At 51.1% G+C, this 20796-nt stretch overlaps 7 protein-coding genes and 1 non-coding gene across 8 annotated transcripts; 5 read left to right on the top strand and 3 right to left on the bottom strand.

Annotated features, from left to right (window-relative positions):
* The first annotated feature begins 1774 nt into the window (after positions 1-1774).
* Positions 1775-7460, top strand: LAESUDRAFT_731718 (Oligoxyloglucan reducing end-specific cellobiohydrolase). Its single transcript, XM_040910102.1, has 19 exons — positions 1775-1961; positions 2015-2149; positions 2199-2402; positions 2457-3147; positions 3199-3562; positions 3619-3859; positions 3917-4026; positions 4090-4286; positions 4337-4371; positions 4424-4474; positions 4529-5119; positions 5178-5276; positions 5334-5613; positions 5667-5737; positions 5798-6248; positions 6299-6390; positions 6448-6557; positions 6626-6925; positions 6975-7460. Exons 1-19 carry the CDS (start codon positions 1818-1820, stop codon positions 7204-7206), a joined length of 4398 nt encoding a protein of 1465 aa, XP_040758737.1. The 5' UTR covers positions 1775-1817; the 3' UTR covers positions 7207-7460.
* On the bottom strand, positions 7388-8293 carry LAESUDRAFT_752909 (uncharacterized protein; the record flags this gene model as incomplete). The annotated part of the gene is made up of 6 exons (XM_040911752.1): positions 7388-7571; positions 7625-7690; positions 7743-7808; positions 7858-7908; positions 7960-8229; positions 8282-8293. 6 exons carry the CDS (start codon positions 8291-8293, stop codon positions 7524-7526), a joined length of 513 nt encoding a protein of 170 aa, XP_040758736.1. The 3' UTR covers positions 7388-7523.
* Positions 8294-8382: 89 nt separating this feature from the next.
* On the top strand, positions 8383-8515 carry LAESUDRAFT_t89. Its single transcript has one exon. It is a non-coding gene; the product is annotated as a tRNA-Leu (tRNA).
* Positions 8516-8769: 254 nt separating this feature from the next.
* LAESUDRAFT_664842 (uncharacterized protein) lies at positions 8770-10147 on the top strand (the record flags this gene model as incomplete). The annotated part of the gene is made up of 3 exons (XM_040905155.1): positions 8770-9063; positions 9148-9207; positions 9272-10147. The coding sequence occupies 3 exons, from the start codon at positions 8770-8772 to the stop codon at positions 10145-10147; spliced, it is 1230 nt and encodes a 409-aa protein (XP_040758735.1).
* A 456-nt stretch (positions 10148-10603) lies between these two features.
* On the bottom strand, positions 10604-12670 carry LAESUDRAFT_731715 (glycine cleavage system T protein). Its single transcript, XM_040910101.1, has 9 exons — positions 12510-12670; positions 12358-12460; positions 12240-12306; positions 11890-12191; positions 11689-11831; positions 11459-11636; positions 11287-11403; positions 11191-11232; positions 10604-11141 (listed from the first exon to the last, which is right to left on the bottom strand). Exons 1-9 carry the CDS (start codon positions 12615-12617, stop codon positions 10963-10965), a joined length of 1239 nt encoding a protein of 412 aa, XP_040758734.1. The 5' UTR covers positions 12618-12670; the 3' UTR covers positions 10604-10962.
* Positions 12671-12818: 148 nt separating this feature from the next.
* On the top strand, positions 12819-15141 carry LAESUDRAFT_731714 (microtubule binding protein). Its single transcript, XM_040910100.1, has 8 exons — positions 12819-12950; positions 12997-13093; positions 13149-13730; positions 13782-13965; positions 14022-14031; positions 14084-14279; positions 14338-14688; positions 14751-15141. Exons 1-8 carry the CDS (start codon positions 12919-12921, stop codon positions 14901-14903), a joined length of 1605 nt encoding a protein of 534 aa, XP_040758733.1. The 5' UTR covers positions 12819-12918; the 3' UTR covers positions 14904-15141.
* A 2485-nt stretch (positions 15142-17626) lies between these two features.
* Positions 17627-18313, bottom strand: LAESUDRAFT_764122 (uncharacterized protein; the record flags this gene model as incomplete). Its single annotated transcript, XM_040913386.1, has 2 exons — positions 17627-17848; positions 18041-18313. The coding sequence occupies 2 exons, from the start codon at positions 18311-18313 to the stop codon at positions 17627-17629; spliced, it is 495 nt and encodes a 164-aa protein (XP_040758732.1).
* A 124-nt stretch (positions 18314-18437) lies between these two features.
* On the top strand, positions 18438-20153 carry LAESUDRAFT_764121 (uncharacterized protein; the record flags this gene model as incomplete). The annotated part of the gene is made up of 3 exons (XM_040913385.1): positions 18438-19256; positions 19317-19840; positions 19889-20153. 3 exons carry the CDS (start codon positions 18438-18440, stop codon positions 20151-20153), a joined length of 1608 nt encoding a protein of 535 aa, XP_040758731.1.
* Between the last annotated feature and the right edge of the window lie 643 nt (positions 20154-20796).

Here is a 20796-nt window from a genome sequence, read left to right as displayed (position 1 = left end):
CAGGAAGGCCAGCACCCAATGCATAGGCTGAGAACGCAACAAGCAAACGTCCAGAACAGAACCAGCGCCACTGCTGTTCTAGTCTGGAATGCGCTAGCTGTATCTTTGATGCAGCGAACGCCTCATGACAGCTGGCCGTCAGGGAGATATTCTAGGCAAATGCGTATCAACCGAAACATCCTCGTGCACGGTGTGGACCAAAGGCATGCGGATTTGTACACGTAAAGCTGGCGTAAGGTACGATGTAGCGCCGTTCAGTATGCGGTCGGTCAGTGTGTCGGTAGTTGGATGACAAGAAAGACTATGGTAAGCACACGGCGCCGGAATGTTCACCGGTCCACAGGTTGCGACCAACGCGTCGTGATCAGGAACTCCTTGTCAATGAGTATGCGCCACACTGAATGAAAAGAAACGTTTAGAGCATGATACTTTCATCAGATAGAGGTGACCCCAATTAGCGGTCTGTCAGGCAGTGCCAGACACGAGCTCAGTTGCAAATAGCGGAGCAAGACAAGACCAAACCTTGAATGGTATACGCATCCCGAACGGAACGCGTTGTACACACGAGCAGGTTTCCGTCAGGGCCCGAAGCTGTTGCAGGACTGCCGAGTATGGTAAGCGGTGTCAATCCCCAGGCCGTAGCGCGTCGAAGGATGCTGAGTCTGAAAAAAAACGTGATGAAGTCTCGCTGGAAATCAGAAAGCGAAGTGATTTGCGATATGGCTAGCAATCGCACTGAAAAATACGTGGCTTGACCGGCTGGGGCAGAGTGCGTTGGGGCTAGCCCGATATGAGAAACATTACCGGAATATATTACGTGACCTGACTACGCCATCATATGGCTTGCTTCATCATCTGCCCACTCAGCTACGCATCATTTCCGGATACTTACAAACAGCATCCGCTCATTCACTCACCGGTACATGCAAGGTCATAGCTGCTGCAGCGGCAACCCTGTGGGCCGAGCGAACGATCCGCCACATTGTGGGCTTCTGTGGGCTCGCGGGAGAGACTTGGCAATAGCCGAGTTCCATCAGGGCTTGTGACACATGCAGGGGAGGGATGCAATGAAGAAGCGAGGCCAGATTTGTTGTCACGCTAGAAGCGCACCCGTTCACGAGTCCAGACGTTCGGGTGGCGGACATAGGCATGGCATGACGGAAGACAAGAGTCTCTAGAATGAATGGATGAGCTTTTCACGCAACGAATTCAGGGTCGCGAAGTAGTCATGAACACAAGCGGGAAGATTCGTGGCGGCGACACCGATGGAACAAACCTCGAAACGGCCAGACACACATCAAATATATGATAGAAGTTAAATCCAAGAATTGAGCGGATAGAGTGAAGTCCCACCCACAATTCGATGAACAATCATCTCGGAGGTCGAGTTGCCTGTCCTGCGCTACGACAAGTCGCCGAGTACCTCGCATCTAGGATCACAAACTCGCAGCACTGTAGCCTCCGGATGATCTGCGACGTCAAAAATGGCGTAGACGTTAAGCGGCTTACATGAGCACCCTTGTTCAACTGGAGGGACGCAGCTCGATGCACTTAAGGGTCGGTGTAATATTGTCGAAGGCGACGCTGAGCAGCAGGAGCCACAATGCAGACACACTGCTGTCCGGCTCTAGAGGATCTCTCGCTCGCCGTTCGGAAGCAAAATATTCAGTGCTTGTGACCGACAGAGAGAACAAGCGCCTGTAGTACCGCGGGCTGAGTCACGTGCGCATGTGTGGCCCGCAGTCGGGCGCTTCGCCTGAGTCTGCGCAGGCCACTGAGTACTACTCTCGTGGTGCGCAACGAGCAGCTCGTTCGCCATGATTCTACACATGACGGCTCTCTTGTTCTGGTACGCGTGCTTGATGCCGCTCTTGCTCGTCGTACGAGCACAGCAACCCGAACACTCTGTCACCGCTTTTCAGAATCTACCCAGCAGGCTGTTCTTCTTCGACGATACTACGGCAGGTTCCATATTTTCATTTATGGAGCATGCTGCTCATTCCTTCTGTGATAGACTGCAATATATCATGATGCAGTGAATGGCGATGTCTTTGTGTCTCCGGACGAGGGTAAGACATGGAACAAAGCCAATGGTATACCCGAGGGACAAGCCTCGATGGTCATTGAGCATCCCTTCGACAACAGCTACGTATGTGAGCTCCTTCTTTGACATGTGTTGTATACTGAGGCTGCGTAAGGCATTCGTACTGACTAGAGGCACAACACACTATCGAACGGAGGACCGAGGCAGAACATGGCGTCGGTTTGAGATGCCAATACAACCAGCCCTCGTCGGAAAACCTCTGTCGTTCCACTCCGATCCCAAAAAGTACGGATACATATTGTACCAAGGAACGAGCTGTGAACGGAGTACAGGCTGGGGATCAATCTGTCATGATGAAGTACGTTCGTCATTCCCGGAGGCTATGTTCTTCGTGATCTCACGGCGCCTGCAGACATACTATACCAAGGAAGCCTTTAGCGACGAGCCTCAGCTACTTCTTGCCGAGACATCACGTTGCCAGTTCGCTCACAGCAGCAAGGACTTCAAGCACGATGCACATCCTGACCTGATTTACTGTGTGGCATTTGATACGACCACTACCTCGGGCGCGCATGCGCTCTCCTCCAGCCGACTATTCTCCTCTACCGATTTCTTCAAGAATGAGAACAAGATCGAGGACCTCGGCATCGGCAAGAACGCGAAGGGTGTTATGGCGTTCGCGATTGTATCGAAGTTCGCCGTGGTCGCTCTGAGAGACCTCTCGCCTGGGAACAATGGCGAGATGCTGCTGTACGTCTCCGTAGATACCAAGACCTGGGCAAAAGCCCGCTTCCCGCATGCGTCGTCTGCTCGTCTGAGGGAGAATGGGTACACGATCGTCGAGTCGACGACACACTCGCTTGCTGTGGACGTCATGCTCCAGGATCAAACGACTATCGGTACGCTGTTCGTGAGCAACTCGAACGGGACGTTCTTCGTGGAGAGTCTGAAGGATACAAACCGGAATGAAATGGGGTACGTCGACTTCGAAGACCTCTACGGGATCGAGGGCGTCGGGATGGCGAATGTGGTGGCGAATGCAGAGGAAGTGGAGGGACGCGGGGCGACGAAGCAGTTACAGACAAAGATAACGTTTGACGATGGTGAGTACCCAGTGCGTCCTCATAAAATCCGTGTCATGTCAACTCCCGCAGGCCGTTCCTGGTCCCGCTTGACGCCACCATCGGAGGACAGCGAAGGACGGGGTATCTGGTGTAACCCTAATAATGCCGATTGTTCACTGCACCTGCACTCTGTGACTGTCCCGCACAACTTCGGACGTGTCTTCTCCTCGCCAGCGCCAGGTTTCGTTATGGGCGTTGGCTCGATCGGCGCGTATCTGAAACCGTACGATGAGTGCGATACTTTCCTGAGCACAGATGCGGGAGTGACATGGACCATGGTGCGTATGGGTGCGCACAAATATGAGTTTGGCGACCAGGGGAGCATCATGGTGGTCGTAGACGATGAAGATGCGACGGACAGCGTAAGCTATTCGAGCGATCTGGGCCGTACATGGTGCGTAATAGCCTCACAATCATACAACTCTATCGAGACACAACTCATGAGTCCAGGCGCACGCTCAACTTCGGTGTCAAACTTCGCGCACGTATACTGACAACGGTGCCCGATTCGACTTCGCAAAAGTTCATGCTCGTAGGGCAAGTGGCGAAGGATGATGCTCAAAGCAACCAGGGTCGCTATGCTGTGGTATTCTTGGACTTCCTGCCTATGCGGTCGAGGAAGTGCGGCGAGGACGACTATGAGAGATGGTATGCACGTTCGCTGACGCATGAGTGCCTGATGGGACACAAGGTAAGTCAACCGCAACTATGGTGAGATTGTGATTGAGTGACACTGCTACTTGCGCAGCAATGGTACAAGCGTCGCAAGCCAGATGCAGACTGCTATGTCGGCGAGAAGTTTGCAGACCCAGTTGAACACGAGGAAGACTGTCCGTGCACGGATGAGGATTACGAATGGTCAGTCTTTCTTCGTTTTTCTCATAGCTACGCTTCGTATTCTGATCTGCAATTCGGCGTCAGCGATTACAATTTCGTGCGCGAAGGAAATGTGTGCGTGCCTGTTGGGCCGGAGCCCATACCTGCAGGCGTATGCCCTCCAGATCAGCAAGATCAGACCTACAGAGGTTCCTCTGGCTACCGGTTGATTCCCGGCAATACGTGTGATAGAAGTAGAGGAGTACGAAAGGACGATCCTGTGGAAAAGCCGTGCTCGAATGGTATGTCTGTATTTTCTGATACTGCGCAGTTTAATACAGACTTTGTTCAGCTCAGCCAGCGGAGGGCCAGATCATACACCAGACGGTAGGTAGTGATGGTGGAGTCGTCCGGCACCTACTCACCGATCAATGTCTAGTTCGAATTCCAGGCCCCTGTCGTGCAATTTGCATACTTCAAGGATTCCACTGTGAGTAGTCGTCTTGTATGCCGCGAAAGATGACCGAGTCTAACGCTCATCCAGACGATCCTCGTTCGCTTGTCTGACAACACGATCTGGCAATCCAGCAACGAGGGATACACGTGGCGACAGATTGTCCCAGAGGAACGCTTCGTTGCTTTCTACCATCACAAGTTCACCAATGATCGCGCCTACTTGATCACCCCTACAAATCGTCACTATTACACCACTGACACCGGACGGACGTGGAAAACGATGAACGTTCCCAATCCGCCGAACAACTTTGGCCTGCCGATTCTGCATTTCCACCCGACCAAGTCGGACTACCTGATCTGGACGGGCAGTGAGGGATGCTCAGGCTTCGGAGAGAACTGTCACGTGGAGGCGTCCTATTCACGCAACAATGGAGAGAAGTGGACGTTGATCGAGAAGTATGTACGGAATTGCGCGTGGGCGAGAGATGCGGAACTGCTGGTAGACCCTAACCAGATAATCTGCGAGGTGTATAAGAACAAAGAGGGATCGCAGCGGTTCTTCTCCATGGAGAACCCGTTGCAACTGATTGGCGGGACGGGGTTCTTTAGTGAGCAAACAAAGCTCTTCGACCATGTGGTCGGCTTTGCGAAGTTCAGCGAGTTTTTGATTGTTGCGGAGGTGAACGCGACGAACCAATTGCGCCTGCCATTCATTGCTGACCGGTATCCTTTTTCAGTACCAAACGCAGAAGCAGGCCCTCGACTTGCAAGTTTCATTGGATGGTAGAAAGTTCGCCAGCGGATTATTCCCTCCCAACATGAGGCCTGATCAGCATGTGCGTCAGGTTATAACCATGAATGTGTGCGCCGCGTTACTGACATCTCCTCTCTAGGCCTATACGATCCTTGAATCCAGCACAAAGGCAGTCTTCCTTCACGTAACGACGTCTGAGCTCCCTGGGCTATACTGGGGTCACATTCTCAAGTCGAATTCGAACGGTACATACTACGGTCTTTCCATCGAGAATGTCAATCGCAACGAGGCTGGATACGTGGATTTCGAGAAGATGATCGGACTTGACGGCATCGCTCTCATCAACGTGGTGTCGAACCCCCAAGAAGCGATCATATCGGGTCGCAAGAAGCTGCAAACTCGCATTACACATAATGACGGTACGCAGTCGTCGCAGCAGCCTTTTATTCAGTGTTGAGAGATTTTTCCCCAGGTGGGACATGGAAGCGTCTCGTTCCTCCTCCTACCGACTCGTTGAATCACGACTACGAGTGCGACAGTGCCGTAAGTTGCTTTGATAAGACATAGGTGATGGGAACTGAGATGACCGGTGTACGCTCATAGAGCTGCGCCCTGCACATCCATGGATACACCGAGCGCTATGATGCGCGTGCTACTTACAGCACGCCCTCCGTCCCTGGTCTGCTCATGGCTGTTGGCAATGTGGGCACGTCGCTCGCTGAGTACACAGAAAGCGACACGTTCCTTAGCCGTGATGCGGGACACACATGGGAGGAAGTGCACAAGGATGCCCATCTTTGGGAATTCGGAGACTCCGGTTCCATACTCATCATGGCGAATGACGAAGAGCCGACGGATCATGTTCTGTTCAGTACGGATGAGGGTCTAAACTGGCGCGAGTACCGGTTCACCGACGAAAAGATCCGAGTGAAGGAAATTGTCACCGTGCCGTCGGACACCAGCAGAAGGTTCATCCTGATGGGATATTACCCTCGTTCACCCGTCGTGCATGTCGCTGTCCACATCGACTTCTCATCACTCACACGCAAGCAATGTGAGCGATGCCACATCTCTTTCATTCGCACGAGTGTGACATTGCTACAGGTGTGCTGAGTATCGAAAATCCTGGCAATGACGACTTTGAGCTATGGAGTCCCAGTGAACAGCGTAACGAGTTATGTCTGTTCGGCAGGCAGGTCAGTGCTGTGGCTGTAGGCTCTCTATCATCTCTGACATCTCATTCCCAACTGCAGACTCTCTATCATCGCCGCGTCCGTGATGCAAATTGCGTAGTTGGCAACCAGCCTAAAGCTACGGAGAAAGTTGTGAAGAATTGCGAATGCGACAACAGTGATTTCGAGTGGTGCGTCTTCATCACATCGGTTGTGTGTAATCTTTGCCTGTTTAATCGATGGTCTTAAACTCTCGCAGCGAATTCAACTATTACAGGGACGAGAGCGGCGTGTGCGTTCTCGTGCCGGGCACACAGCCATTACCTGATGACGACTCATGCCGGAACGGAGAGGACCATTGGTATGAACGGACTGAATATCGCAAGATTCCGTATTCGACGTGCGACGGCGGAAAACGTCTAGATCGGGGCGACAAACATCTTTGCCCCGGCATCAAAGGCCATAGCGGCTGGTTCTGGTTCACAGTATTGATGGTTCCCTTCGCATTTGCCGGTCTCTTTGGATGGTGGTTCTACCGCAAGCATGGTCTGGCAAGAGGGTAAGTCACTTGATGTACAGATGTGGCGATTGCTCACGATGCATGGTAGGACGATTCGACTACCTGGAGGAGAAAGTGGTCCGAGATATGTCAGCAATTCAAGCGCACTCGACACGCTCGCATCCGTGCCGTGGTATCTTATGGGACTTGCAGGCATCGCGTGGGGAGCGATTATATCCAGGTTCGGAGACATGACCGCAGGAATGCGGAACCGTAGTGGATACCGATCAGTACCCGTCGATGAAGACGCGCAGATATTGCGATTCGAGGACGAGGAGTAGATTTTATTGCCGTGTTGTGATTGTACGTCTATTCTTGTGCACACAGAACGTATGTATCGTTGCAGTTGCTTTCAGCCTATAGTTATATGTGTATTCAATATCTATGGACCTTTGGATGTTCACGTACTGTCACCTGGCTGCAAGCCAATGCACTCACAATAATCGCCGCCATCTGTTACTTGAGGAGAAACCATGCGGTATATTTTATTGACGAGTATAGTTGATACAGACAGCAATTAATGACAAGGTTCGACAGCCATGATAGTCAGAACGGGAATGCGTATGAAACGATCTATACACAGAAGTCTATATTCGCTTCATTCGATGACGCCCAAATGATCCTCCTTGATGGTCCCGATGGCAAACTGTGATGGAGACAGTGAGGGAAAGGAAGCGACAGAAATCACCATATGCGTACGATTTCGGTCGCGTCCACACGCGTTCCCACTATCTTTAGTCGGATTTTGGTATTCTTCTCAATGATCTATCGATAAAAGTAAGCGTCCAGCTACAAGTACAACAACTAATACTCGGACCTGGTCTTCTGAGGCGAATGAGGGCGGATTTGAATTGGGGTCGAATCTCATATTCGGATGGATCAGCTACACCAGACGTCAGCGAGAAACGGTGACACGGAGTGGAGTTACTTACTTGTTGTGAGACAAACACAGTCAACGGTCCAACGTCGGCGAAAAAGCCCATCTGGTCGAACAGATATATATCGAAAGCTTTGAGAAAATTGGACGCTCAGACCTTGATCACATTGTTCACAACACCGTCCACGACCTCCCCCTTAAATGGCTTGAACACGATTGCCCGATACCGTGTGATGAATTCAGCTTGACCACTACCGCTGATGACCATACCCTTGCCGATGTCTAGGATCGATACAACCGCGATGATGTACCCGAACTGGCCAGAACATGTTCCCTCTACATCGGAATAGAGCTTAGACTCGAGGAACTGCAGCATGCGAGGCCCGAAATAGGAAGGGTGCAGCAAGATTGTGTGCGACAGCTCTTTCTAAGGGAAGACGACATGGAGTATGTACGAAAGACAACGTTTGAGCACTCACGATGAAAAACATGGTGGCAGTGTTAGTACAAGCTTGCAAGCAGTCTCGAAACCATTGAGAACAGTAAGCGATTGATAAATACACACTTCAATTGATTTGAAGGCCGGCTAGCTCAGTTGGTTAGAGCGTGGTGCTAAGATTGCAACCTTCTGGTAACCCAACATTGAAAGGTTTTGGTTTTGGTGATGCTTGTAAGTGAGGCCAAGGTCGTCGGTTCGATCCCGGCGTTGGCCATCTTTTGTGCTCCCAACGTATACTCTTAAATGAGTCCTAGTCGTCCGTCTTCCACCTCATCTGATAAGTCGTCTATTCAGGCACTATCGAGGGCTGGAGCTCGAGATGAACATTGCGTATATCACTCAATGAGAAGATGGCTTAGGCCACAGCCGCTTACTGGAGCGCTCACCGTTCACACGTCCTCTGCTTTCTGCTTTCTGTTACGACCACCTTACGACTGCTGCAACGACACTCATTTCGCTATCGCTTACATGTCCTCCAAAAGACCTCGGGAACAGTCTCAAACATCTTCGACCACGTGGTCCCCTTCTCCCTCACCAGAACCTACGCCAAAGGCTGTACGAACTGCTCTACCTGCGGACGTGTCGACATGTGCTAGTCCCTTCCTTTGCACCCTTCCGCCGACATGTAATCCTCCTCAGAATCGGCCTACGCCGCTGGAGAGCAGCAGTGATATTGAGGCCCACTATGCAAAATACCATGCGCACGTCTGTGAGGAGAGAGGATGTGGCTGTGTTTTTCCAGATGCGAGATTGTTGGAGTTGGTGAGTATACAGTCTACATGTTTTCACCTTTCGGACATATCCGTCAGTTGGAGAGCCCTGACAATGGCGCATTCCCTGGAATAGCATCAGGCAGAATGCCACGATCCTCTTGCCTCGATACGGAAGGATAGAGGAGAAAAGATTGTCAGTTATTCCAGCTCCTTTTGTCGCATGTTCTGATGCTGACACGTTATATTCTCAATCAAAGTTTGCGTGCCACCTCACAACATGCTCGAAAATGTTCCTCACACCTAAGGCGCGGCGGCTGCATCTCATCCAGGCGCACGGATATCCGAAAGAATACTTCTTCGCTGTAACGAACAAGGGAGTGGGAGAACTTTTGAAGCGATGGGGCGAGGGCGCCAGCATGGTTCGAGGGAAGTGGGCTGCGCGGGAGGAGGTGAATGATGACATGGACGACGGTAGTGGGAGCGACATTGCAAGCGACGATGAAGGAGAGGAAGAGGTACATGAAACACAAGTGGATGATGCCAAGATGGATGGGGAAACAGAGGCGTCTGGCGCGAATGGAACACAAGTTCAGCTGCAGAACGGGAAGGAATCGGTAGGAAAGTACGAAGATGAAGCCAGCGAGAACAAGGAGGACGAGACAATGGACACGCTTATGGGGGCGATGGGCTCTCTTTCGCTCGTTCCACCGAAGATCAGATTTGGACGTGGCGCGACAAGACCAGGATTTGGCCGTGGGCGGGCAGGCATAATGCAACGCGGCGCAGCGATGGCGAGAGGACGTGGAGGTTTCAACGGGGCTATGGGAGGGATAGGACGTGGTATGATGTCCCCACAGGCGACTACATCAGGAAACATTGCGATGGGCGGAAGTGCGCGAATGGACATGCAGACGCAGGCACCGATGCGAGGCATCTTAGGCGGAGGGTTCATTCGCAGAGGCGTGCATGGACCACCAGCAACTAGAGGGGGCATGATCAGGTTGAATGGAAACGTGCCGAGAGGACGTGGCGGTGGTCGTGCTGTGCAGCCTGCGAGGGGGAGGGGCATAAGCCGTGGTGGCACCGGCGGAGGATCGCTGGGGAGAGGAACTATCAGAGGTACGACTCCGTGAGGGTTTCTTGACCAGAGGGGCATAGGTTTGGAGGCTGAGACAGATTAGCAAATAGTTGCTTATAATTAGGAGTACATATACGCAGGATCTCGTTTGCGTGATATCCGGGGCTGGTAGTCTGTACTGTGCAGGAACTGACGGCCGCTTTCCTCACTAGCCATATAGTCCACAGTAATGTACAAGGATCATGGAGCGCTGAGCCGGGCCTTGTGTTGCTATATATATTTCGCTATGACATTTATTCATTCTACACAGGAAAAATGCGTAAGTAGCTGCAACTGGCGCAGCCAGCACCTAAAAGATATCACATTCGGTGCTAGAAGCGTGTTGGCCGACTTTCTGCGCATACAAAGACGTATCCGCTGAAACCTCACATTGCATAAGCGGCAATTGGTGAAGCCAAAGTAATGGGCGCGTTCAGTGCCTGGGAACGACGATGTCTGATTGACTTGGAAAGCTGGGATGCATTTCTGAGCACTGGAAATGTATTCATGGTTTGACGAAGATGGACCTAATGATTGGTACGATGGTGAACAGAGCGTGAGGACCGCAGGAGAGAACGTTGGCATTCGAAAGCCATGGCACAACGAAATGTCACGCATCACATGATTGGTGACGAGACGCGTTTGTGGTCGAGACCATGCATATGCATGATCCCTCGCACGAACGGTTCGCAGGAATGATAGCGCTAAATGATCTGCCATTGATACATGCAATGCAAGCAAATACACAGTTGAATGTGTCGCTACACCAGCACACCACCAATAGATCAGAAACCCTTCTCAGATACGATTAGAGACCCTCGAGAAAGAGTCTTACTCCCCTCTGTAATATCGCGTCTTGACGAACGGCATCGGAGTTAGCACGGCCTTCCTGAGCTTATTGCGGACATCAACCGCGAGCTCCGTTCCTTTTTTATGCCATCCAGACTGAACGTAGCCCATGGCGATATTCTTGTTCAGCGTAGGCGAAGGGATGCCCGATGTGACAACGCCTGCGGAGCCTCCGGTCACGGCACGATACCCAAAGGTGTTATAGCTCACCTATCTCTTCTTTACCCCCTAGCGTGAAAATCTTGGCACCCTCTGAGATGATGACTCCGTGAGCAGTTGTATGCCAGCAGTAAGCGGCGCACTCACGTCTCGCTGGTGCACCCTCAACGATCATGCCCACGCGCCTCCTTGGAGGGCCTTCCTTCAGGTGCTTCAAAATACCTCCCGCCCCGATGAAGGTCGCTGTCTCTCTTCGATCCTTTCCTACAGGATGCAGATCGCTTAAAGTGGGCATAATTAGAAATTGCCGCGGACTTACCAATTACCCACGTCAGCGCTGCCTCCACCGGCGTAGTATCTTCGTCGAGGTCGTTCCCGTACAAACACATGCCAGCTTCAAGACGCAAGCTGTCTCGTGCTCCAAGTCCTGTAAGCTGCACGGGGGGCTTGGAGAGAAGCTTAGCGACTTCTACGGTCTCGGAGGGCGGAATGGAGATCTATCAAGATGATGAGGCATCCGACAATGAACGCAGGATCTCTAGGACGCACTTCAAAGCCATCCTCTCCAGTGTATCCGCCGCGAGCGACGTGTAGGTTATAACCCTCGATGGGAACAAATGCAGACTTGCCAAAGGTCAGAGCCTTGAGGTCAAAGGACGTAAGTCCCTGAAGGTACTGTGCAGCCTCCGGACCTGGGATGACATGTGAAGCACGCTGTATGCGTGTATGCGTGTATGCGTGCAAGCACACCTTGGAGAGCCAACAGGCCCCAGTCTTCGAGAACTTCGAGCTCGACCTTGCCATCCTTCGCCCGTTCGCTCGTGTTCCACTCCTCTAGCTTCTCCCTGAACCACGAGAGGTCGCGATCGCGGCGGGAAGCGTTAGTGACTACATAAAACGCGTCGTCCGCGTGCTTCGTAACGATAGTGTCATCGATAATACCGCCACGTTCATTCAAAATGACTGAAAGCGTCGATGAGTACGGTTGGAGGGAATGCAGGGATGAGGGCGTCAGCCACTCAAGGAAGGCAGTGGCCGTTGCGCCTCGGAAGCTTGGGCACGGTCAGGCTCTCCGGGACTCGACAATGGACTGCACATACTTGGACTGCACCATGTGCCCTACGTCGAACAGCCCGACAGATTGCCTAACATGATGATGGCTGGCCACTGAAGTGAATAAGTACCTTAGAAATGCACGCCGAAAAGTTTGATGCGTACCCGCTCCGACGTCTCCGTACGAGAGAGGCATAGAATACCCAGCGAAGGGGACCATCTTCGCACCATTCTGAACATGAAAGTCGTAGAGCGCTGTCTTTTTGAGCTGCTCTGGTCTGTCAGATCTCGAAGCAAGATGTATAAATGTAACGCACTTCACCACCTGCCGTAGCATAAAGACGCGTCTGAGCGTTCCACGCCCGCGTCGCGGGCACGACGCGTCGAGTACCTGTCCTGGTTGCCAGCCGTAGGATTGCGGTCATGATGAGGAGGTGCGTCGGCAACACCTGCGTTGACGAAGGGAAATAGAGAAATGAGCCGCACCCACGGGAGCCCGAGCGGAGAGGGGTGAAAGAGTCGAAATTGAGAATAAAGACTATTGTAACGTTTCGCGGATATCTCCAGATATGTACTGGCCAGATCGCGATCACTGATGTGCTGTATAACTTGTACTCATCTCCGCGCCGTCGCTCCTGCACAACACGCCTCCCTCCCATTAATCCCTCCTCCAGCTGGGCAGCAGAAACTGTTCTTATCCACTTGATCTTCCGCTGACACGCCATCATGTCACGGTTCGTACGGGCGTCGAAATATCGGTGAGAACGACGTTGCAAGCTGTCGCCGTACACTGACCACACGCAGCCACGTCTTTGGACAGCAGGGGAAGAAAGAGTATGGCTTCGACAACATCAAGGTGTCCAGCAGCGCATGGGATACCAATCTTATCTCTGCGTCGTCCGTACGTCGCGTATGCACCACCATGGAGTGACAGTGTGTCCTGACAACGGCAACAGCGATACATCAGCATCAACTGGAACGCTTCGGGAGGCGGCGCGTTCGCCATCCTGCCCCTTCCTTCGCCTTTCGAACCCTTTCCGCATGGTTTTCCCTACAAGCTCCCCGACCTGATCCCACTCGCGCGCAGCCACTCTGCCCCCGTCCTCGATACTGACTGGTCGCCGTTTAATGACTCTGTCGTTGCCTCAGCCGGCGATGATGGCAAGGTAATGATCTGGAAGGTTGAGCCCTCTGTGTTCGAGGGCTGGGGCCAGGAACACTGGGAGCCCCAAGACTTTGACCCCGTTGCGCGCATCGACGTCTCGCCGCGCAGAGCAGGCCAGGTCCTGTTCCATCCCACCGCGAACAACGTATTGGCGACCACGACGGGCGACCACACTGTCAAACTGTGGGACCTCGCGAACCCGGAGCACCCGAAGGTGGTTCTCGGTGGTCACGGCGATGCAATCCAGAGCCTGGCGTTTAACCCTTCCGGCAACCTCCTTGTCACGACATGCAGGGATCGCAAGATCAGGCTCTTTGATCCTCGTGCGAGCGGTGATGCTGTGCGCGTTACGGAAGGACATGGCGGGATCAAGGCAAGTGTCTTTGTCGTGTGACCTGCTACGTTACGGCTAATCGCTGTTCAGGGTGCACGCGTTGTCTGGATGGGCGAGAGGGACAACATTGCAACGACTGGTTTCAGCAAAATGAGCGACCGTCAGGTCGCGATATGGGAGACTGGTGGACTCACGAACGTCAAGATGATTACGATTGATCAGACTTCAGGAGTCCTTATGCCATTCTGGTCGGACAACAACATTCTCTTCCTTGGTATGTGACACGTAGTTTTTCACATAAGCTCTACTGATGATATCAACGCTCTCCAGCTGGCAAGGGGTAAGTTCTCATACAGTGCGACTGTCAAAACATCGTTGACCTTGTGATCCAGAGACGGGAACATCAGATACTACGAGTACGAGGGCGATCAGCTCTACGGCCTTTCGGAATTCAAGTCGGCTGATCCTCAGCGTGGCATGTGCTTCCTCCCTCGCCGTGCCCTGAACGTTTCAGAATGCGAGATTGCCCGCGCGTACAAGCTCACCGCCACTGCGATCGAGCCCATCGCATTCATCGTCCCACGGAAAGTACGTTTCACGACATCTTCGATTTTTGTGCAAGTGGAATAATATATCACTCTGATAGTCTGAATCGTTCCAATCCGACATCTATCCTCCTGCTCCGTCCTCAGAGCCAGCCCTCTCCGCAGCGGAGTTCTTCTCAGGCAAGACTGCGCCTCCGAACCTGGTCAGCCTTGACACAGGTGCGATTTCCGCTGGTGCCCCTCCCTCCGCCGTTCCATCGACGCCAGCGCCACAACTGGTGTCTACTCCTACCAAGACGTCCAGCGCGCCAGCACCCGTGGCCGCTTCTGTTCCGAGCACACCTGCCCAAGCCGAACCTCCATCCCCGGTTGTCACCAAGACTCCTTCTAGTCCGGTCGCAATCTCCCACGAACCGAAGACCCTCACTCGCTCGGTCACCAATCCAGAACATGTGCGTATACGGCGCTATAAGTTCGTGCTGTTTGCTGACGCAGTTGGTGCGGACTCGAACAGGACACCTTCGCGGTTTCTGCTCTTAAGGAGGAGAACGCGCGCATCACTACTGAGCTTCGTGAGGCGCGTGCACAGATCCGGAACCTCGAATTGCAGGTCGAGAGCATGAAGGCGAATGCCCGCAAGGCGGCTCAGGCATTGCTTGAAGGCTGAGGTGGAAGATGATTGGAGAACTTGTAATGTACAGTAGGATAGTGTGGGGTTTGCTGGTGCCGTTTTGCTTCTAGTGCCTTTCGCGTGCGCAGTTTTAGGCAATACAGTCTAACAGTATTTTGTGCCATAACTCTTGGTGGACGCTTTCATGCAGGTCGGGCACCGTGCACGGATCTTCATAGTGTGTGCCATCGGTATGAATGCCAGAAGGTGTTATGCACGGCCAGCGAGCTGAGACTACTCCTCCTTTTCTCCCCGTTCACTTAGTCGGGGCAGAACCACACACATGGTGCGATTTACCAACGTGGAAAATTGTGTGTAAATGTTGACTGATTTCTTACACATGCGACAAATATTTGCAACCACAGCACTTCATGTTGAAAATGTTTCACTTTGGCTGCAAATGTGCACTATTTGCCATTTAAATACTATATTGGCAAATCTTTGTCACAAATGTAAGACATCAGCCGACATTCCCACACTATTTTTCACACTGATAAATCGCATCATGTCTGCCGTGACAAGGGACGCCACCAACGTGAACGGGAGCGGTCACGTGCCGCGTGGTCGGAAGTACCCAATAATGGACACCTTACCCGCGCGCATGCACTCTCCTCCTGCTATCGTCTTCGACTGCATCATGGCGGTGTTGCGCTCGCTGTCACTGCGTGTTGGGGTTGAATCTCATCCGGGAGAGATGTGGATGAGCGACCAGGTTGCGCCCAAATCTCACCCACAGTTGTCACCGGAAGGGATGTGGGAGATTGGCCAGATCGCACCTAACGTCGACTCCAGGTCATAGCCGCTACAGTCACGGCAGACGTGAAGTAATTTACAAATGTGGAAAATTGTGTGGGAATGTCGGCTGATGTTTTACATTTGTGGCAAAGCTTTGCCAATTTAGCATTTAAACAGCAAATAGTGCACATTCACAGCCAAAGTGAAACATTTTCAACATGAAGTGCTGTGGTTGCAAATATTTGTCGCATGTGTAAGAAATCAGTCGACATTTACACACAATTTCCCACATTGATAAATCGCATCATGTCTGCCGTGAGTCTTCAACCGGTCCTTTATACACTACCAGTCCTTTATACAGAAGCACTTTCCTCATTCATTTCCAGGTCAAATTGCTCAGTAAAAAATATTATGTAGCTACTGATTAGAGGATTCATGGTCCATAAGACAAGATGCAGGTGGTGTGCCTGTTCTTTTGCAATATGGCATTTTTTCTGTTCAAGGCTTTTTTATGAAATTTTATTTTGGCTCTCATAGCATGCAGCAAGAGAGATTCTGAAAGATCAACATGCTAAATATATCTATAGTCAAGAGGCATGATGTCTGCACCCAAATGAGCTGATAGCGTGTGTGTATCGACCTCAGGAGGTGATTTATCCCTGAAGAGGAGGGGCCCAGCGAGTGCTGTCACATGCTGTCACATGACATCACATGTGACAGGTCCTTAAGACCGTTTCGTGGACCACTTGAGAAAAGCCGCTCTCAAGCCAAAATGGTGAAAATTGACAACAACTGTCACAGATTTTCACGTTTTCACCTCTGCACGTGACCAAGACATCATTTGACATCAGCGCTAGGCTGTTCAGAAAGGAACGAACTGGTATGTGAAGTACTAACAGTCCTAGATGCTCCGAAGGTCCAGGTCTAGTCACGTGACATATCACGTGATATCCACACATGTGACAAGTAGCGCTGGTATTAGGTAAGCCTAACTTATACAGTAATATCATCCCACCTAGAAGCAACGGTCGGACTCCGGACGAATCCAACGAAGGAGATACACGCCACTGGAGATATGTCCTTAAGGGGATATTAGTTCACATGCACGAGGTAGATAGATACCACGCCACCGGAGATGTAGCCATTACAGGCAATACTATTCCCATGGTCTTACTAAGTAGTTCGGAGGTTCGGCATACATGACACACGTAGTCTGACAGGTAGTGGTAACCAATCAGACAATGTCCATTAGCTAGTGGTTCTGGGGTATCAGGGTACCAAGGGTCCCTCCGCTCATGTATATAAGCCAGAGCTCTGAGACGTATAAGTCCCCCAGACTTATTCTCATCTCTGCTACGCCTATCCATACAGTATTACCAGTGCTCACTTGCAAGGCACTGCTTTACCTTGATCATCTTTGTGTCCATCCTTACGTCGACAACAGTCAGTAAGTGTTTGATCATAAGGTCATAGGCTTAGTCGGCGCTCTGCATCCTAAGTTTGTGATAGAAGAATAAGTCTGCTTATCTTACCTGCCTCGAGTGCCTGCCCAGCGTACTCGCCACAGTGTTGCGTCTTCGCACGTCCACCCGCACGTTAGCGGTGTCATATCTTCACCTGACGTTCCGTCAGTCGCCGACTCTACCAGCGTAAGCTGCACCAAGGCATTGCGCAGCATCGACGGTGTCATCCGTCATCCTCGAGCGAGAACTCCAGAAGAGTTCTACGAGCAGCGGCCCATAAGACCCCTGCCAAGGCCAGAACACATCTCTACAGGAGGTCGGCCCCCTCGCGGCACTAGTTCAGTTTCTATTATCCAGACTCCCTCGGTCAGGCGACCGAGACTACCTGCAGGACCATCTGGTCCAGATCTCAATCAAGGGACATACGTCGAGACCGCTACAGGGTCTCATTTTATCTATCCTCTCGCTGTTTCCATCATCTCGACTCAGCGCGTCGAAGGTACCCTTCGACAGATTCATATCCTACTCACCAAACGATACCGTCGTCAGCTTGACGACCACGACATCTTCGACCTCGAGAATCTCATACTCAAGCTCGAATCTCTCCGCAACGACATAGCGGAATTCAAACTTTCCTTCGTTCACCAACACGTGGTTCGCGACTTCTGCAACTACGTCCAGGAAAGGAAGCATCAGGGCGGAGAAGCTCGCTGGATAATCAGAGATATTATTCAGAAGTATCGTCTAGGAATACAGGTCACAGGGCGACCTTTGCTGTAGATATGAAAATTCACTTTGTATATGTCTTCATCTGGCGATTCGAACAATCTTGATAACTTCGAGCAGTTAAATCCAATCGGTCACACCTTCGATTATCTTTGGGATTCAATTTCATGTGCTCTTCGAGACAGAGCAGGCGAAGCATTTGCTACATACGAGGACACGTTTGACATCGATTACCACGATGTATATCACATCTACGCCCTCCAAATCTATCCAGAATTTGATTGGAGGAACGTCGCGGTTCATATCTGCTATATCCCTATTGGATCCGAAGAACCCGAAGACCGTCTCACCGAAGCTTACAATAGCTTCGTCGATTGGCTTGAAGAAGTTGAGCGTATTTGCGAAATTCATCATAATCATCAGTGGCCCACAGTCAGGGACAAAACCAGGTTTTTGTGGCAACCCTTCGTCAAGGTCATCCATCGAGACCTTTGTTTGCTGTGAAACCAATGCTCAGGACGAGTAATTGCCCGACAGGCTACAATCACCAATAGCCATATCGTCGAGTTCGAAGAACATCTTCGTGAGATAGAGGAAGAATTATAAAATGACGACTCCCACTCCAAATGATCCAAGCTTCTCTCGGGCTCCATCTCCGGAGCTTCCCGCATGTCTCAATATTGTTTTGCAACCCCCGAATCCTATCATTCGTCAAGCCCTTGCTGACACAGCACTCCCAAATGCGAACATACCTGAAAATGTGAAGAATTGGGTAGTCGATCTCGTCACGAACGTGGTGGAAGAAATGCGTCAACAAACGGTGGCACATTATGAAAATCTTATTCAGCGCCAAGCGCATACAATGGAACGTAACACCACGGAGTTTCACAATCGGACGGTCTTCTTAGACCAACATCGTCAACAATCTGAGTCTCGAATCGCAGACTTGGAGAAAACCTCATCAGCTTTACTCGAGGAAAACAAGACCACGAACGAAGCGTTTGTGGCAGTTGACGACGAAATCAAGGATCTCCAAACGAGAGGAGAAGACCTAAAGAAATCACATGATCGACTTCGCGCATGGGCATCCACGCAGGGACGGAAAGCAGGGCAAGGTGGTAACAATGTCGACGACACGGATGACGACGATGAGCCGTCGTTTGGTCGCAAGGGTAAAGGTGTAAAAATTGATCAACCAGAAAAATATGGTGGCAATAAGGATGGAGTCAATCTCGATGATTGGCTCGAACAAGTCATGCTCTGGTTGAAATATACTGGACATACAAAAGACGAGTCCAAAATTATGTCTACCCTCTTGCTCCTGAAAGGAGGAGCACGCGAATACATGCGACATTGGATTACCGAAATAAACGAAAATAATAAGGCACCAGGAACTTGGGCGGAGTTCATCGCTGAACTCCGCACGGTATATGAATCATTGGACAAGGATGACAAAAAGTGAACGGAGCTAGAAACCTTCATCAAGAAGGATCATCGAGACTTCCGAAAGTTCGCAGAAGACTTCCGTCCAAAGGCAACCGGTACAGGCTTCTCGGATCAAGATTTGATCGAAAAAATCAAGAAACATATTCCGGAGAAGATGTGGCTGCTCATGCTGGCAGACACGACTAAGGACAACTGGCCCAAGAAATGGACCGAATTCCTTACATTTGCACTCCGAATATTTACGTCACTACAACGAGAAGGCCACCATGCCAAGGCCGAAACCAAGGACCCGAATGCTATGGAGGTTGACGCAGTCGGGAAGAAGGGAAAGAGTAAATCGGGCAAAGCGCGAAGCGTGCAAGATGACAAGTTGGTTTGCGCCAACTGCAAGAAGAACAAGCCGACGTTCTTCAAATCGTCGAAACGCTTTGGCAAGTATTGCACTGATTGTTTCAAATTAGACCATGTCAAGAGGCAGATTGAGAAGGAGAAGGAGACAGCTGCGAAGAAGAAGGACAGGAGGAAGAAGGATGACGCCAGGAATAAATCCAAGTCGTCCAAGACGTGACAGGTAGTATCTGATTCTGCTTCATCAGATGCAGAGAGCGAAAGCTCTGATACCGAAGAAGAGAAGAAGCAAAAGAAGAAGAGCTCTTCCTCTAAGACTAAGGGGAAGGGTAAGGAGACAGCTGCGCATATCAGCGACCGCAGCATCCACTCGGAAAGCGAGCCTGATGCATCTGAGTCAGACGAAGATTTCGCCACGATCCTCTCAAGGCTCAGGCGCCTGAGAGCGAATGGATCCAGTTCATCAAGGAAGGCAGGAGAGGGCTCTTCGAAAAGGGATCGGAAGGGTTTTCTCAAAGGGGATCTGTAGGCAGCTCGTCAGAGTCCCCAGAACATTATATAAGACCTGTACATTTAGCACCCAGATCAGACACCTCTGTAGATCGTCGCAACGCAGAGGATGATAATGTAACAATAAAGAATTCATCTCCAAATTTATCATCATTCTATTTACCAGTTACATTATGGGTGTACGGCAAAAAATCAAGCGCCGAAGCTCTAGTCGACTCAGAAGCATATTCCATGTACATCAGCAAGCGATTTGTAAAGAACAATCGAATTGCAACCTCCAAGCTTAATACAACGTACAAGGTGTACAATGCTGACGGATCCCAAAACAAACATGGTGAAATAACCAACTATGTAAAAGCATACCTCAAAGTCGGAGATCATGGTTCTACCCATCGTCTGCTAGTCACAGACATCGGGAAATTAGACATGATCATTGGGATGTCATACTTACGTCAGCATAATCCAGAAATCAACTGGCAAGCTGGAGAATGGAAATACTCACGATGCCCGAGTACGTGTCACTACCAGAGGCTTCGTAAAAAACAACAAGCCATTGCGAGAGAGGAAGCTGAAGAAATCTCGCAACGAGCACAACAAGTGGCAGATGAGGAGCCAACTGCATTCTGAATGTTTAATGGACACAACATCGATGCAGTAAATCC

Source organism: Laetiporus sulphureus (assembly GCF_001632365.1).
Source record: "Laetiporus sulphureus 93-53 unplaced genomic scaffold LAESUscaffold_68, whole genome shotgun sequence".
Lineage (NCBI taxonomy): Eukaryota > Fungi > Basidiomycota > Agaricomycetes > Polyporales > Laetiporaceae > Laetiporus > Laetiporus sulphureus.
Note: the sequence above shows the minus strand (reverse complement) of the source record. Positions and strands in the feature narration are given on the sequence as shown.

Coding starts and splice junctions, on each gene's coding strand:
- LAESUDRAFT_731718 (XM_040910102.1), top strand. CDS start 1,818: ATGATTCTACACATGACGGCTCTCTTGTTCTGGTACGCGTGCTTGATG. Junction 3,148..3,198: donor AAAGATAACGTTTGACGATG/GTGAGTACCCAG, acceptor CAACTCCCGCAG/GCCGTTCCTGGTCCCGCTTG. Junction 5,738..5,797: donor ACTACGAGTGCGACAGTGCC/GTAAGTTGCTTT, acceptor GTACGCTCATAG/AGCTGCGCCCTGCACATCCA.
- LAESUDRAFT_731715 (XM_040910101.1), bottom strand. CDS start 12,617: ATGACCGCAATCCTACGGCTGGCAACCAGGACAGGTACTCGACGCGTC. Junction 12,307..12,357: donor GTACGGAGACGTCGGAGCGG/GTACGCATCAAA, acceptor TATTCACTTCAG/TGGCCAGCCATCATCATGTT. Junction 11,832..11,889: donor GGGCCTGTTGGCTCTCCAAG/GTGTGCTTGCAC, acceptor ATGTCATCCCAG/GTCCGGAGGCTGCACAGTAC.
- LAESUDRAFT_731714 (XM_040910100.1), top strand. CDS start 12,919: ATGTCACGGTTCGTACGGGCGTCGAAATATCG. Junction 13,731..13,781: donor AAGGACATGGCGGGATCAAG/GCAAGTGTCTTT, acceptor ATCGCTGTTCAG/GGTGCACGCGTTGTCTGGAT. Junction 14,280..14,337: donor CATTCATCGTCCCACGGAAA/GTACGTTTCACG, acceptor TCACTCTGATAG/TCTGAATCGTTCCAATCCGA.